The sequence below is a fragment of the Salmo trutta genome, chromosome 13 (assembly GCF_901001165.1).
Source record: "Salmo trutta chromosome 13, fSalTru1.1, whole genome shotgun sequence".
Taxonomy (NCBI): domain Eukaryota; kingdom Metazoa; phylum Chordata; class Actinopteri; order Salmoniformes; family Salmonidae; genus Salmo; species Salmo trutta.
The window spans coordinates 31,960,031-31,978,186 of NC_042969.1; the positions used below are offsets into that span (position 1 = coordinate 31,960,031).

General features: G+C 41.9%; 1 protein-coding gene across 2 annotated transcripts in view; it reads right to left on the bottom strand.

The window, feature by feature from the left end:
- Window positions 1–18,156, bottom strand: part of LOC115205652 (androgen receptor) — a 42,772-nt gene that overhangs the window by 22,097 nt on the left and 2,519 nt on the right. For both annotated transcript variants that reach the window (XM_029771841.1, XM_029771843.1), the window contains exons 2-3: window positions 17,361–17,494; window positions 16,574–16,690 (exon numbers count right to left, since the gene is read on the bottom strand). In XM_029771841.1, the coding sequence (XP_029627701.1) occupies window positions 16,574–16,690; window positions 17,361–17,494 (251 nt within the window). The remainder of the gene's footprint in view (window positions 1–16,573; window positions 16,691–17,360; window positions 17,495–18,156) is intronic.

Below are 18,156 nucleotides of genomic sequence, written 5' to 3' on the forward strand. Positions count from 1 at the left end.
ACAAAATACTTATACAAAATAAACGACGAAGACAGTCCTGTAAGGCTAAACGCTATACATGGAACAACTACCCACAAACACAGTGACAAAAACCCCTACTTAAATATGACCTCCAATTAGAAGCAACGAAGAACAGCTGCTTCTAATTGAAGGCCAAACCAAAAACCCTGAACATAGAAATAGACTAAATAGACACAGAAATATACTAACATAGAACATTGCCCAAAACCCCCGAAACACACTAAACAAACACCCCCTGCCACGCCCTGACCAAACTACAATAACAAACAACCCCTTTTACTGGTCAGGACATGACAGTTAATCAGGTCAATTTTTCCATAAATAAACAGGTATTTACCTCTCCATGGTTGCAGGATCTTGTCTATGTTTACAAGTTTTCCATTGAAATTCATTGTGGAGAGCTTATTTATATCTTTTGTGATATGAATACCGAGTATGTCTACTTCACCATCAGCCCATTTTATAGGTAAGCTGCAGAGTAATGTAAAAGTTGTATTTTTTAAGGATCCAATACGTAATATTGTACACTTATCATAATTAGGTTTTGGTCCAGAGCAGGGGTGTCAAACGTCCGGCCCGCGGGCCGGATCAGGCCCGCAAAGGGGTTTAATCCGGCCCGCGAGATGATTTTGTAAAGTATAAAAATGAGCTGCAATTTTTCAATAAAAGAAACTGCTGTTCCAATTGCGTCCACTGTGTTAAGCAAGCAAACCGTTTATAACGGAGCAGAGCAAGTAGGTCAAGCAAGTGCAGCCAGTCCGGATGAACTACTTTGTTTTGCCCGCGATATTTATTACGGCTTCTACTTTTAACATTTTGTGCTTTGGCACCCTCATTGCCCCAATATGTCTCTGTCAAAAAAGAGAAAAGTGGACGCAGAGTGCAGAGTGTTCCAAGAAAATTGGTCATCCTCCTATTTATTCACGGAATTGAATGGGAAAGCTGTATGTTTGGTGTGTTCACAGCATGTTGCAGTGCTGAAAGAGTATAACCTTCGTCGCCACTATGTGAGTCTTCATGCCGACAAATATGACAACTTTCAAGGACAGCGGAGAAGAGAGAAGGTGAATGAACTGTTGGCGGGTCTGAAGAAACAGCAGTCTGTGTTTACTCACAGCCGAGACATCAGTGACGCTGCAGTGAAAGCTAGCTACCTCATTGCTAATGAAATCGCAGTGGCTTCAAAACCATTTAGTGAGGGTGAATTTGTAAAAACATGCAAGATGAAGGCAGCGGAGATTGTGTGCCCTGAAAAGCGGCAGGCTTTTGCAAATATCAGCCTGACAAGAAACACAGTTGCAGACAGGATTTCCGATCTTTCAGTGGATTTGGACAGCCAGTTGAAGCAAAAAGTAAAGTGGGATTTCAGTTGCAATTGATGAAAGCACGGACATTACAGATGTTGCACAACTGGCCATTTTCATCTGCGGAGTTGATGACACATTGACCGTCACCGAGGAGTTCGTGGAGTTGGTGCCGATGACAGATACAACGACAGCAGCTGATATTTTCACCGCACTCGTCGGCGCGCTGGACAGGGTCGGAGTGGACTGATCCCGCGCTGTCAGCCTGGCTACAGATGGTGCGCCCTCAATGATCGGGAAAAAAGCAGGCGTTGTGACAAAGTTCAGAGAGAAAGTGCAATCTGCAAATGGAGGATGTGATTTTTGGACTTTTCACTGTATTTTGCACCAGGAGGCTTTGTGTTGCAAGTCATTAAAGATGGATAACGTCATGAAGGTGGTCATCCAAACTGTTAATTTCATCCGATCCAGAAGCCTGAATCACCGTCAGTTTGACAGCCTTCTCAGAGAGAAAGACCACATCCATGGCCTGCCATACCACACTGAGGTAAGATGGTTAAGCCGAGGTGCTGTGCTTAGGCGTTTCTTTGATTTACGAGAAGAAATTGAACAGTTCATGGAAGAAAAGGGCAAACCAGTGTTAGAATTTCATTCCGCAGAATGGATGCAGGACCTTGCATTTATGGTGGATGTTACAGAGCACCTGAATAACTTGAACAAACAGCTGCAAGGGCGCAACAAAGTCGTCACGCAGTATTATGACAGCATACGTTCTTTCAAGTTGAAGCTGTCATTGTGGGAGACGCAACTCGCCGGTGGTGATGCAGCTCACTTCCCCTGTCTGAAAAATGTGTGCGCGACCCAACATGTGGCAGACATGAAGCGGTTCAAAGATAAAATAACGGCACTGTTATGGGAGTTTGAGCAACGCTTTCAGATTTTTGGTGAACTTGAGAAGGACTTCAACGTTTTTTGCTCGCCATTCACCGTGAATCCCTCTGATCTGCCCGTCAGCATCCAACTTGAAATAATAGACTTGCAGTGTGACTCGGATATGAGGGGCAAATTTGCCGCAGCTGGCTTGGACACATTTTATCAGAATCTCTTGCCAGGTTACCCCAACTTGACAGCCCTCGCTGCAAAACTGTTGTGCATGTTTGGAACCACATATCTTTGTGAGCAAGTTTTCTCTGTAATGAGCATAAATAAAACAAAGCTGCGCTCAAGGCTCACGCACAAGCACTTGAATCACATCCTGAAGTTGGCTGCCACTCAGGATGTGACGCCTGATATTGATGCGCTGGTGAAAGCTAAAAGATGCCAGGTATCAGGAGTCAAATAAACTATGCAACCCCACTTAAAGTGCTGCATGAGACACCCTGATATACTTATGTGAATCACTGAGGCATTGTGTGTTTGTGTGTTCTTTTTCTTTAGAATTTTCAAATAAACTTGAGGTGTTTTATGATTAATAGTGATGTTGTGCTTGTACTATTGTGGACACACAGTCCTCAGGCTCCAGCTTTATGTTTTATGTTGATCGTATTAAAACAAAGAAAACAATCTGAAGTTGTTGTTTTTAAGTTATATATACCATGATTTTACCGGTCCGGCCCACTTGGGAATAGATTTTCCTCCATGTGGCCCCTGAGCTAAAATGAGTTTGACACCCCTGGTCCAGAGAGTACAGAAAAGTTATCTAGATCTTTAATGAGACACTGCAGGGATCTAGCTTGCGGACTTAACATAACATTTGAATCCTACAGACGAAGAACCATATATGTGACAATTTTTCCATTTTAAGATAATCAGTTATTTTTATATTATTAATTGTGTGTACCACATTAGGTGTTTTATGGTTGACAAATAATTCACCATACTCATATCTTCCAACAACAATTGATATTTTTTTGTTATTTCAAAAAATACTTATTTTATTGCTGTTTTAATTTTTAGAATGTGGAAGAACAGTATATCTCCAGCGATGATTTCAGTTTGTGGAAGAACAGTATATGTGACATTTTGCATGACACTTGTAAGATGTCCTTTTTTAACACCTGATATGATGTTTTAAGTACTTTCAAGTACAGATGCCCTTCATGTAAATAACTTAAATGCAATATAGCTAATTAATTTGTATGGAGGTTCATTTAAAGGTGGTCTATCAACTTTAGCACTGATGACTTTTCTTAAAAGTTGAGTCATGAAATCTTAGTCTCATTTAAAATGAAGCCCTCAATGTGAACATACCATAGAATAACTACAAAAATAGAATACAATTAAATTAATTCAATCAAAAGAAGCACAACTTGTACATATCAAATATGGATCAATGTGATGTGCCAATATGCATGTCCATTATGCAGGTCCCTAAGGTCAATATTACAAAACGTTCAGAAAACCATTCTCTTTGCGTTTAACACTATGATCAGCAATTAAGTTTTGAATTGCGTTAAACCCATGCTAAAGGCAAGAAATGTCCTTCTGTACTGAGGTGACAGCAGTAAATAAGTTAACTGCTTAGAGTTAATGCTAAATGTGGTGACAGAGAGATGTACTGTATATTGTAATGAATAAAAAAAGGGAATCATTAGGATATTTTATTGTTAGAACAACATGTTGCATGTTGATGGGATGTTAGTAAACTATTTTCTGTGCAATACCTGTGACTTTTAACCACCTCACTGAGGTGATCTGTAGTCCAGCTGGTCGCTTGAGGACAGAATCTGGAAGGTGCCTGAAGTCTTCACATTGCATCCTCATCACCTTGAATGGTTTCGCTGGTTGTGCTTCAAGTATCATCTTTGAAACATCATCAGGTGTATGAAGGACTGACTCCTTGCACCTCTTCTCGATGGTGGCAAAAGATCGATCACAAGGAAGAAAAGAATGACCAGAGACCATGAACTTCTGCTCAACTTGGGTAAAGTAACCCATAGAGACGAGCATCGACATCAGATTGAGCATCCGCCAGTTGTTATTCTGCCCACAGCATCTGTCACTGAAGATGATCAACTTGTGCACCTCTGGTTTGGTGAGTGGCGTGAATTTTGTCTTCACCCACTTCAATATGCAGCTTGCTACCTAAATGGACCCTCGGTGTGCAATCCCCTCATGCCAAACACACATGTATGCAGGATCTTCTTTTCCAAGTTCCTGGATGCAAAGGTTAAAATTTGACAGCTGCCGCTGATAGTAGACATTGGAGTGGGTCAGATTAGGGGTGTACATCACCCCCTATAGATCCACAGAAATGACATGGCAGTCAGCATTGGCTTTAGCCCACTCAGTGTCACTTTGAAGCTGTGTGTAGGCCTTTTCGGCTTTTCGATGGTGCAACTCACTTTCAACTGCAATCTTCCTCTTCTCCTCTTCAGATGTTGCTGCTGACATCTTAGTGAAGAATGTGTCACATTTGCCACAGGTGTCACTCCTGGGTTGGCCGAAATTGAGACTGCTGTTTGAAAATGTCCCTATAAACCCAGAATTTTGCAGTTGATGTGGTATTCTTCTCTTTGTAGAACATATACATTTATTGATAGTAAAACATATACTGTAGCACATTCAGGGTATTGCTTGATCAGGACCCCCATCTTTCACACACACTCCCAACCTATACACAGAATGAGTTTGTATTGCACCATTGTGTAACACTGCACTTTTAGAGTTAACGTTAATGTACGTATCATTGCTGTCAAAGTTAAACTATGCAAGTGTTCAATATAGCTATTATAATAGGAGTTTTGTCCTATTTCTAACCTGTTCTAAGCCGGAGAGAATCAACGCTTGTTGTTTCTCGTATGGGACAGTGTAGAAACTGTTGAACAGATGCAGCTTGCGCTCATCAGTCAACTTTCCACAATCCTTTCTGCACGTCGTGGAACACGCTCTTCCCTGCAGGATACAGTGTAACGTTACATATAACTAGCTAGCTACTGTAGCCATGTCGAATCATCCGGTGGATGGACAAAAAGTAGCTAGCTATGTTTCTTCTATAATCTAGCAATAACATTTGTAACGATAGTGTATAAATTAGTAGCCAACGAACTTTAGCTAATATATTTTCTCTATAGTTACAAATTAGACAACCCAGAACATACATGTTAGTTACTGTACTCTATAGCTAGCTAGCTTGATTGTTTGATATACGGTTCTTCCACATACCTCTTTTGGACAGCTTTTCACAGTTTTTTCTTGACCCTTACGATTTGTATAGGGTTTTCCCGCATTCCGTAAGATCTTCCTTTGCCTGTCTTTCCATTCTTTTAGTTTTGTTTTACGTTTCTTTCCCACATTTCGGCGATTTTCATCAGCAACAGAAAAGGTGTGCGCTTATCCGTCCATTCTGAGTGGTGCACATAAACGGTTATTCCACGAGAGCCTATCTTTAAATTTAAAAATATTGTTAATTAGCGCGTGGAAAGCTTGTGAAACCGGTTCACTATAGAAAAAGGGTGTCCAATAATGATTTTTCATGTATATCTCTTTTTTTTGAAAAATGTCACATATACGGTTCTTCGTCTGTAGGATTCATTTGAGTCATCAGCATACATGGACACCTTTGTTTTTAAGCCTTGAATTTCTAATCCTCTGATGTTGTTATTGGATCGGTTTTTAATAGCTAGCATTTCGATGGCCATAACGAATAGATATGGTGACAGCGGACACCCTTGTTTAACTCCTTTTGACAATTCAAAACTCTCTCAGAAGTAGCCGTTATTTACTATTTTACACCTGGGGTTGCTAAACATTATTTTACCCATTTTATAAGAGAATTACCGAAATTGAAAAGAATCCGGGCATTTATAAATAAAATCAAGTCTTACTTTATCAAATGCCTTTTCAAAATCTGCTATAAATACCATTCCTGGCTTCTTATATGTTTCATGATGTTCAATTATTTCTAGTAGTTTTCGTATATTATCTCCAATGTATCGTCCATGAAAAAAACCTGTCTGATCAGGATGAACAATACCTGGCAAAACCCTTTTAATTCTGCTTGCTATGCATTTTGCTTGTATTTTTGCATCACAACATTGAAGTGTAAGGGGCCTCCAGTTTTTTATATAGACTGGGTCTTTATATTTGCCATCTGGGTCTTGTTTTAATAATAGAGAAATCAGACATTCCTGCTGAGTACCTGACAGACTACCATTTCTATAGGAGTAGTTAAAACAATCTAACAATGGAGCTTTTAGTATATCAAAAAATATTTGATATACCTCTACCGGTATGCCATCAAGTCCTGGGGTTTTTCCAGACTGAAAGGATTTAATACACTCAAAAAGTTATTCCACTGTAATTTGGCCTTCGCACTGATCTTTCTGTACATTTGTTAATTTTCCATTTTTTTTATATTATTTGGAAAGAATTCCTTACCGTAATCTTCATTCAGTGGGAGAGGATGAGACGGAAAAGAGAACATCTGCCTAAAATAATTAGCTTCCTCTTTTAAAATATCTTTCGGAGAATCATAGATGACTCCGTCTTCAGTAACGAGTTTCTGCAAATTATTTTTGTTAGCATTCCTGTATTGGAGATTCAGGAAGAATTTTGTTCATTTTTCTCCATATTCCATCCAGTTTGCTTTATTTTTGTAATAGATTACATTAGATCGTTCTTGAATAAGTTCCTCAAGTTCTTTTTGTTTTTCCTCTAACTTATTTTGTATCTCTGTAGTATCATTTTTATTGCTATCTACCTGTACTAACAGTTCATGGATTTCCCTTGTTAGTCTTGTTTCTTTAGCCAGAAACTGCTTTTTTATTATTGATGAATATTGAATTGAATGACCCCTGAAGGTACATTTAAAGGTATCCCAAACAATAAGGGGATTTGCTGAACCTATATTATATACTGGAAAAATTCAGTTAAATTATTTTGTCTTAGTTAACTTCTCTAGGGTAGGGGGCAGTATTTTGACGTCCGGATGAAAGGCGTGCCCAAATTAAACTGCCTGCTACTCAGGCAGCAGGTAGGTAGGATATGGTAGGATATGCACATTATTAGTAGATTTGGATAGAAAACACTCTGAAGTTTCTAAAACGGTTTGAATGATGTCTGTGAGTATAACAGAACTCATATGGCAGGCAAAAACCTGAGTAAAATCCAACCAGGAAGTGTGGAAATCTGAGGTTTGTAGTTTTTCAAGTGATTGCCTATACAGTATACAGTGACTTAGGGTTAATTTTGCACTTCCTAAGGCTTCCACTAGATGTCAACAGTCTTTAGAACGTTGTTTCATGCTTCTACTGTGAATATGGAGCGAACAAGAGGGCCTGGAAGTTGATGAGTGAGAAAATGACATGAGCTTAGAGGCGCGCACTCACGTGGGAGTTAGCTGTGTTCCTTTTCTTTTCTGAAGACATTGGATTTGTCCGGTTGGAATATTACTGAAGATTTATGTTAAAAACATCCTAAAGATTGATGCTATACATCGTTTGACATATTTCTACAAACGTAAATCTAACTTTTTTTGACTTTTCGTCGTGACATTTTGTGCGCGCTTCCTGCATTTGTAGTGGACTGAACGCGCAAACAAAAAAGAGGTATTTGGACATAAATTATGGACTTTATCGAACAAAACAAACATTTATTGTGGACCTGGGATTCCTGGGAGTGCATTCTGATGAAGATCATCAAAGGTAAGTGAATATTTATAATATTGTTTCTGATTTTTGTTGACTCCACAAAATGGCGGGTTTGGTTTCGTGTCTGAACGCTGAACTCAGATTATTGCAACGTGTGCTTTCGCTGTAAAGTTTTTTTGAAATCTGACACAGCGGTTGCATTAAGGAGAAGTGTATCTATAATTCTTTGAATAACAGTTTAATATTTTATCAACGTTTATGATGAGTATTTCTGTAAATTGATGTGCTCATTCACCGGAAGTTTTGGGAGGCAAAACATTTCTGAACATTACACGCCAATGTAAAATGGGGTTTTTGGATATAAATATGAACTTTATCGAGCAAAACATGCATGTATTGTGTAACATGAAGTCCTATGAGAGCCATCTGATGAAGATCAAAGGTTACTGATTCATTTTAGCTGTATTTCTGGTTTTTGTGACGCCTGGAATCTGATTGATTGATTGCTTCTGTGGACAGGTGTCTTTTATACAGGTAACAAACTGAGATTAGGAGCACTCCCTTTAAGAGTGTGCTCCTAATCTCAGGTCGATACCTGTATGAAAGACACCTGGGAGCCAGAAATCTTTCTGATTGAGAGGGGGTCAAATACTTATTTCCCTCATTAAAATGCAAATCAATTTATAACATTTTTGACATGCGTTTTTCTGGATTTTTTTGTTGTTATTCTGTCTCTCACTGTTCAAATAAACCTACCATTAAAATTATAGACTGATCATTTCTTTGTCAGTGGGCAAACGTACAAAATCAGCAGGGGATCAAATACTTTTTTCCCTCACTGTAATTACCTTTAACATAATTGAAAAATACATCCCAGCATTTCCATAGCAATTGACGTTTCACATGATCATGAAAGAGACCTTGCATTACTCCAGAGATGGCTTCACTACAGTACAAATGTATTCCGTACAATATGTTATTATTCCCCAATGGCCCTATTCTGATATCTTCCCCTTGCTTGTTGTAAACATATATAAACTTGTAGACAAATACATAAAAAAGATAGACAAACAATAAACACATTAAATTATAAAACAGTTCTCGACAATAGAGAGGGAGAGAAAAGAGAGAAATAGAGAGTGAGAAAAGAGTGAGATCAGGTGGGTGTGTGTGTATGTATAAGTCCGTATGTGTAAGCAAGCATGTAGTTGAGTACATGTGTGTTCATATCCACTTCATAATGTTCAGATATTTTAAACAGTTCCCATACCTTCTTTTTTTTCGTAACCTGAAGTCCCTGTAGAATTTAGTACAGCCACGGTGTTATGGAGCCGTCTCAGAATAGCTGTCCATCTATAAAGAGTTTGTCCACAATGATAAAGGCACACCTACCATCCATCCTTTGTTGTCTTTGTACCAGATACAGTCTCTTACGACGTTCGTTTATCTCCTTTGGAAATTGGTCATTGAGACCGAATTTGGTCCCTTTAAGCTCCCTTCCCTTGCTTTTGATCAGCTCCTTTTGTTGGTAGTGTTCAAGTTTTGTGACGATCGGTCGGGGACCCTTGGTCTTGTCGCTCCAAGTCTGTGTACTCGGTGGAAAGCCACCTTGTTTACAGTCTCTATAGGAAGTTTCAAGGCGGATTGCATGAATTCTCTGATCGCGCCCTCTGTATTATCGGATGCGTCCTCAGGAATACCAGAAAAAAATAGATTTTCACGCATGCCATGACTTTGTATGTCTAGTAGCGTCTCCTTCATCACCCTGTTTTCCCTGAGTAGACAAGCCATGTTGGAATCGTGTATCTTTACCTTGGCTGTGAGTGTCTTTTTTTCTCTTTGGAGCTTGAGAATTTCACTCTGGCTGAACTCCAAACTCCCCCTCAGCCCTGTTACCTCACTTTTCCATTGTTGCATGGATTCCAACCAGAGCACTAGCCTCTACCTCAATGGTAAGTAAATCGTCCGTGTCTGTAGATTAATCTGTTTTTCTTTTTTTTGTCGAGTTAAAGTTATTTTGTGAGGTGGTCGGATCTTTCCACGAAGGAGTATGTTGTTCCTCCATAGCGTAAAGCTGTTGGTACTCTTCGATTTCCCTCAGGATCTCCTTGGTATCCAGATTGGCTCTATACTGCAACCAGTTGTTTTACGAAAAGATAACAATGAGTCTTTCCCACGACGACGACAGGTGTCTGTAGTACAGCCAGCTAGCACTCGCAGAATCCACACAAAAAAAATGAACACAAACTTGCAGTCCCAGCCATAAAGGCTAACCACGTTGTGGAATCCTTAGTAACAAAACTTTAGTTTGGATTAAAATTGATTTAATGAAAATGTTTTAATGTTAACAACAAACCGAGTGTAGACAGTAGTATCCTGTTGCACGCTCTGATACAGTGTAGTTATTCCCTCCGCAAGGCAATCAAACAAGCGAAATGTCGGTATAGGGACAAAGTGGAGTCGCAATTGAACGGGTCAGACACAAGACGTATGTGGCCTGTTGTCCTTATTAAAGAAGCAATAAAACTGGCCTTCTTTAGACTAGCTGAGTATCTGGAGCATCAGCATTTGTGGGTTCGATTACAGGCTCAAAATGGCCAGAAACAAAGAACTTTCTTCTGAAACTCGTCAGTCTACTCTTGTTCTGAGAAATGAAGGCTATTCCATGCGAGAAATTGCCAAGAAACTGAAGATCACGTACATCGCTGTGTACTACTCCATTCACAGAGCAACGCAAACTGTCTCTAACCAGAATAGAAAGAGGAGTGGGAGGCCCCGGTGCACAACTGAGCAGGACGACAAGTACATTAGAGTGTCTAGTTTGAGAAACAAGACGCCTTACAGGTCCTCAACTGGCAACTTCATTAAATAGTACCCGCAAAACACCAGTCTCAACATCAACAGTGAAGAGGCGACTCCGGGATGCTGGCCTTCTAGGCAGAGTTGCAAAGAAAAAGCCATATTTCAGACTGGCCAATAAAAAGAAAAGATTAAGATGGGCAAAAGAATACAGACACTGGACAGAAGAAGATTGGAAAAAAGTGTTATGGACAGACGAATCTAAGTTTGAGGTGTTCAGATCACAAAGAAGAACATTCGTGAGACGCAGAAAAAATTATGGCTTGACTGTCACATCCTGACCATAGTAAGATGTGATTTTCTATGGTAGAGTAGGTCAGGGTGTGACAGCGGGTGTTTTGTGTTTTTCTATGTTTTGTATATCTATGTTTTTTTGGGGGGGGATGATCTCCAATTAGAGGCAGCTGGTCCTCGTTTTCTCTAATTGGAGATCATACTTAAGTGGGGTTTTTTTCCACCTGTGTTTGTGGGTAGTTGTCTTCTGTTTAGTTTATGTACCTGACTGAACTGTGCGCTTTCGTTTTCTCTTTGTTATTTTTTCTTTAGTGTTCTGAGTTAAAATAAATATTCATCATGAGCACTCAACACGCTGCGCTTTGGTCCACTCTCTACGACAGCCGTTACAGAACTACCCACCACCAAAGGACCAAGCAGCGTGATCAGGAACGGACCTGGGAAGAAATTCTGGAAGGGAAAGGACCCGGGAGTCAGGCTGGGGAGTATTGCCGCCCGAGGGAGGAGATTGAGGCAGCAAAAGCAGAGCGGCGTTATTATGAGGCGCTATACCAACCACAAGGCAAGTGTGAGAGACAGCCCCCCCGGGGCACACGGGGAGATTGGCAGAGTCATGTTGGAGACCTGAGCCAACTCCCCGTGCTTACCGTGGGGGGCGAGTGATCGAGCAAGCACCATGTTATGCGGGGATGCGCACTGTGTCGCCAGTGCGCAGCTACAGCCCGGTGCGCTCGGTGCAAGCTTTCCACAGTTGCCGTGCTAGAGTTAGCATTCATCCAGGAAGGATTGTGCCTGCTCAGCGTTCCTGGTCTCCGGTGCGTGTCTTCGGCCCAGGTTATCCTGCGCCAGCTCTATGCACGGTACACCCAGTTCACCAGCACAAACCTGTGCGACCTGTTACAACGCCCCGTGCTTGCCGGGCTACGGGGGTTATCCAGCCAGGACGGGTTGTGCCAGCCATAAGCTCCAGACCTCCAGTGTGCCTCCACGGCCCAATATACCCTGTGCATGCTCTGCGCACCTGGCCTCCAGCGACGTTCCCTAGTCCAGAACTCTCAGCGACGTTTCCCAGTCCGGAGCCTCCAGCGACGTTCCCTAGTCCGGTGAGACCTATTCCAGCTCCACGAAAGAAGCCTTCAGTGATGATCTATGGTCCGAAGCCTCCTGTGATGATCCATGGCACGAAGCCTCCAGTGATGATCCATGGCCCGGAGCCTGTAGGGATGATCCATGGCACGAAGCCTCCAGGGATAATCCATGGCCCGGAGCCTGTAGGGATGATCCATGGCAAGAAGCCTGTAGGGATGATCCATGGCCCGGAGCCTGTAGAGATGATCCGTGGCACGAAGCCTCCAGTGATAATCCATGGCCCGGAGCCTCCAGTGATGATCCATGGCACGAAGCCTCCAGTGATAATCCATGGCCCGGAGCCTCCAGTGATGATCCATGGCACAAAGCCTCCAGGGATAATCTATGGCGCAGAACCTGTAGTGATGATCCAAGGCACGGAACCTGTAGCGATGATCCATGGCACGGAGCCTGCAGCGAAGGCCCCCGGTCCAGAGCCTCCAGCGACGGTCCCGGGTCCGGGGCCTCCAGCGACGGTCCCGGGTCCGGAGCCTCCTGCGACGCTCCCCAGGTCCGGAGCCTCCAGCGACGCTCCTCAGTCCGGAGCCTCCAGCGACGCTCCTCAGTCCGGAGCCTCCAGCGACGCTCCTCAGCCCGGAACCTCCAGCGGCGGCCTGCAGCCCGGAACCTCCAGCGGCGGCCTGCAGCCCGGAACCTCCAGCGGCAGCCTGCAGCACGGAGCCTCCGGCGATGATCTACAGTCCGGTTCCTCCTCCGACAATCCACGGTCCGGTGGTACTGAAGCAGAGGGATCAGCGGGTGGAGCGGGGGTTACGCCCCGAACCGGAGCCGCCTCTGCTGGAGGATCCGCTGGAGGATAAGGTTATGTGGACTGCACTAGAGCCGCCATAGACAGGAGTTACCCACCCTACCCTCCCTTTTGTTTTTTAGTGGCATTCGGAGTCTGCACCTTTGGGTGGGGGGTACTGTCACATCCTGACCACAGTAAGATGTTATTTTCTATAGTAGAGTAGGTCAGAGCGTGACAGGGGTGTTTTGTGTTTTTCTATGTTTTGTATATCTATGTTTAGGTTCTAGATTTCTATTTCTATGTTGTTTTTTGGGGGGATGATCTCCATGTGAAGAAAGCAACAAAGATGCAGAATCATCTGGCCAAGTGCATAACTGTCACTCCCTGACAGTGAAAATGGGGCCTCAGAGTCTGACGTTCAAGAGGTGGACATTGAGGAGGTCCAGGGAGAAGACATGGAAGGCTGAGAAGACAACCAAAGCTTTAGTTTCTAGACAATCATTTTACAGATGTATGTTGAGAATGTTTTTGTGCGATGCAATGAATCATTGGGGATCATTCATTATTCCCTTTATTTTGTTGTTCAGTGAAATCATCAAATGTGAAGAGTCAACTCATTTGATTAAAGTTCAATGAGAAACTAAATAGTTTTTTTTATTTCTATTGGAAGGATTTAATCATTTGCAATTATGTCTACTTATGATAAGGTAAAAGGTTTATGTTTCTGTCTCCATATGATATGATAAATATACCCAATGCAAAAAAACATCTACATTTCTCCAGTACGGAGAAAAAAATGTATGATATGTATGAAATGTATGCATTCACTACTGTAAGTCGCTCTGGATAAGAGCGTCTGCTAAATGACTAAAATGTAAATGGTATTACTATTAATTTGCATATATTTCCGTTAATTCCCATTTATTCCCGTTAATTCCCACGGAAAGTTTCCACCTCTGAATATTCCCCAAAATGTGCAACCCTATCCATAAATCATAAAAATGTTATACTAGTTGAAGTTTACATTAAACTAGAATATTTATTACGTTCAAATCATTAGCATAACACTTTTTCAACTTCCTGTAGAAACCATGATGCATATCTAGAGGAGTAGTAGAATTTAATTTATCTACTTAAATGCCTTCAGAATGAGGTTCTTATTCTCAAACAACCCCTTTACCCCATTTGGCCTTTTCATTATTGAAATGGCTAACAAGCTCAAATTTAGAAAAAGTCCAATTTAATTGAATTATAATTGTATAATTTAATTTTTATTTTTTTATTTTCAGTGTTATTTTTTAAATCAGGCATTTTCATTCGGGAAGCAATGTAAAAAATATTGGCAATTGATTTGTTTATTGCTAGTTTGGGATTTTTGCCTTGATGAGAATTTGGTGGAATTTGTGGTAAAATGCATATCTTATAAAACAACATAATGATAATTATGAAATATGTAAGTACAGATCCAGGTAGCCTAGAGAAGCCTATGCCCTCTGATCCCATCTGAGCCAGGGGAAACTTATATAGCCTAAGCTATGCATTTATAGCCTAAAATAGGCCAATTTATTTGTGTTCTGAGAAAATGTGAATGTGATCAAACTTCGTGTAGCTAGGCCTTTTTAATCCAAAATGATTGGCTTGAATTTACATTTACATTTACATTTAAGTCATTTAGCAGACGCTCTTATCCAGAGCGACTTACAAATTGGATTAAACAATTAACACAATAGTGATGACACACTGTATGAGTATCTTTTTAATTACAGATGTAAAGGCCATACAACACCATACACAGCCAGCTCAGCCCTGTTAGTCTCTGTCCAATCCCAGTTGTTCTCTATGTGAAAAGGGTTTTCATCCTTCCTAGGGCCAGGAGTTTTTCCAGGAGTTGTTTTAATGACCTTACAGCTGATTTATTACTATGACATACACTACAAATAGGGATCTGGAGTTGGTTAAGGTTACGACAAGCTCCTCTCCGTTGATCTACTTGTGTGTATGTGGGTGGAGTGGGATTTTATTTTTTTATGTAAAATGGAATATGATTAATAATACAAAAATATACCCGGGTAATATTCTTCTACTTGCCGGTGTAACCTAAAACATTATCCCAGTTGGATATGCTGCTTGTGTATGTATTCCCACATCAGCTAAAAATAGAAGTGCATGTTTTGATCAAGGAGAAGAAAGCTAGAGGACTACAGTAGCCTACAGCAGTTTCTACCATTTCACAATAGCCTGTAATCACAAGATATTACTGAACAAAACAAACAAAATACATTTTGGGTAGATTCTAACAAGGCTACAATGTTTGGTTTATTGTTTGAACAGTAGATTCAATTTTCTTATCAACGCAAAATAGACTTCTTTGATGCATAGCTTACACTGCTGATCAGATCAAGGAACCAAGCAAACTTCATTGCCTACACAGCACTGCCCCCACGGGAGGGCTACGTCGAATGTCAGTGCGCACTACAAGGAGCCTCCCCTTTAATAACAAAAAAACAACATTGCGACTCTATGCTACGTCGCCGCCGTTTGAGTATTCTGTGTAGTACCCTTTAGGTTAGCCTACTACCAGATCAGGAAAACTCTGAGCCCCAGGAAAACAACTCCCCCACCACCACTCTGGGACCTGTGGTGCCACATCTGAAATCACTACACAATGTTACAAACAGTGTTGCCAACTATTGTTCAGTGATATCTGCTATTGGCCACTTGAATTCTCTCTAGATGACGTTTTGCTGTTGCCACGACTTCACAGCACCATTTTGCCTTGCTGCGGCACAGCTGCACTCCCCGACATAACGTTTTCCCCTCCTCTCTCACCGCACACCCCCTCCCCTGGTGCTTCTCTGCCTGTGTGTGCACCAATGCTGTGACTTCTGTTGCACAGACTGCTTCTCCCACTCTTGTGTGTGGCAGGACTTCTGGTCCCCACAAGGATAGCTACATGCTGTCAAAACTCCCCAAAGGCAGCCTGAAAAGCAGCTGAATTTGTCGCTTGAATCTTCTACCAATGAAAGTCACTGGATAGGGAGTAAAACACATGGTCAATTAAAACCTACCTAAAGACCTAGTCATGATTCCTGCTTTTTCAAAGACCCTGTAACCTAAATACAAGTAGGTGTGTCTAGCCTTCCTCCCCTCTTTATCTCTGCTCCCCTCTTCTTGTCACGTCCTGACCAGTAAAGGGGTTATTTGTTATTATAGTTTGGTCAGGACGTGGCAGGGGGTATTTGTTTTATATGGTTTTGAGTGTGTGTTTATGTAGAGGGGCGTTTTATTTATGTTTCCGGGGTTTTTGGTTTAGTTCTATGTTGTACAGTTCTATGTCTGTTTCTAGGGTGTTTATTTCTATGTTTAGTATTTGGGATTGGGGCCTTCAATTGGAGGCAGCTGGTTATCGTTGCCTCTGATTGAAGGTCCTATAATTAGGAGTTTGTTTGTTTTGGGGATTGTGGGAGATTGTTCTTTGTACTGCTGTGTGAGCCTACAAGACTGTTTGTCGTCCGTTCATCGTTTTCTTGTTTTGTTTCGTGTTTAATAAAATGAGCATTCACATACCCGCTGCGCCTTGGTCCAATTCATACGACGGCCGTGACACTTCTCCCCCTCTTTTTCATTATCTCTTTCTCTCCCTCTCTCCATTTAACAGTCATGTATGTTGTAGTAAAAGTTGTTACCTTTGAGGCTCATTCCAGACCGGAAGCATCTGCTGAGACGACAGGAAGGACAGTTCTTCCTCCTCAGCTTGTCGATGGTGCAGTCGTTACGGCTGGCGCACAGGTGATTCTGCTTGCCTGGGGACACAATAACAAACAAGGCCGCTACAGGGGAATTGGATATCCCATTTCCTGTAGGTTTGTGTGTGTGCGCCTGCGAGGGTGTTTTTGGTTTTACTATCCTTGTGGGGACCAGAAGTCTCTCAAGGATAGTAAAACAAGGGGAAATGTGGGGACATTTCTCCAGTACCCACAAGGGAATAGGCTATTTTAGGCTTAGGGGTTACAATTAGGGTTAGGGGTTACAATTAGGGTTAGTGGTTACAATTAGGGTTAGGGGTTACAATTAGAGTTAGTGGTTAGGTATAAGAGTTATGGTTAGGGAACATAGGATTTTGAATGGGAATCGATTGTTTGGTCCCCACAAGGATAGTAAAACAAACGTGCGTGTGTGTGTGTATGTGTGTGCGTGGGGCTCCCGAGTGGTGCAGCGGTCTAAGGCACTGCATCTCAGTGCCAGAGGCGTCACTACAGACCCTGGTTCGATTCCAGGCTGTATCACAACCGGCTGTGATTGGGAGTCCCATAAGGCGCCGCACAATTGGCCCAGGGTCGTCCGGGTTAGGTTTTGGCCGGGGTAGGCCGTCATTGTAATTAAGAATTTATTCTTAACTGACTTGCCTAGTAAAATGAATGTAAACAAAGTGATATATGTGAGTGCATGCATGCGTGTGTGTGTATGGCTCACCCTCTGCAGCCCTCTTGAAGAACACCTTGCAGCTCCCACAGGTAACAGCTCCATAGTGACAGCCTGACGCCTCGTCTCCACATACCTTACACACCCTCCGGTCAGAGAAATACACTGGCAACATATCCTCACATCTGAAACAAGCACACATCTGTAAACACCTAACACTCTTTCAGATCTTACAGATACACTCTCACTGGCAACATATATACACATCTGTAAACACACACATATCTGTACACACACCTAACATGTGGGTAACACTCTTTTAGATCTTACAGCTACACTTCATAACCACACACACACACACACATACACACACACACACACAGATGTACACACATACACATTCACCTGAAATCACACAACACACACCTAACACTCTTTCAGATCTTACAGCTACACCCTCACATCTGAAACGCACCTACCTGCCTACCTGCCTACCTGCCTATACCTGCCTACCTGCCTATACCTGCCTACCTGCCTATACCTGCCTATTGATGTGGGATTGAGTCATGCAGATTCTTTTTAATTCAGTTAGCAGCAGAATCTGTTAACCATATGGTGTGGAATACGGGCTCAGATCAACATTACACTACTTTTGAGGTATAACAAGTCTGACAAACTTTACATTTAAATTAGCCAGCTACCCGTTTAATGGGCGACTGCACTTCCTGATTTGGCCTCATTTTAAATTTGGTTCATTAAGAAATGCTAGGGGCCATGACTGAATTCAAACGTGAGTTGGTTTCGGGGTGTGGTTTGATGTGGGTACCTTGTGTGTGTTTGCAGGTGG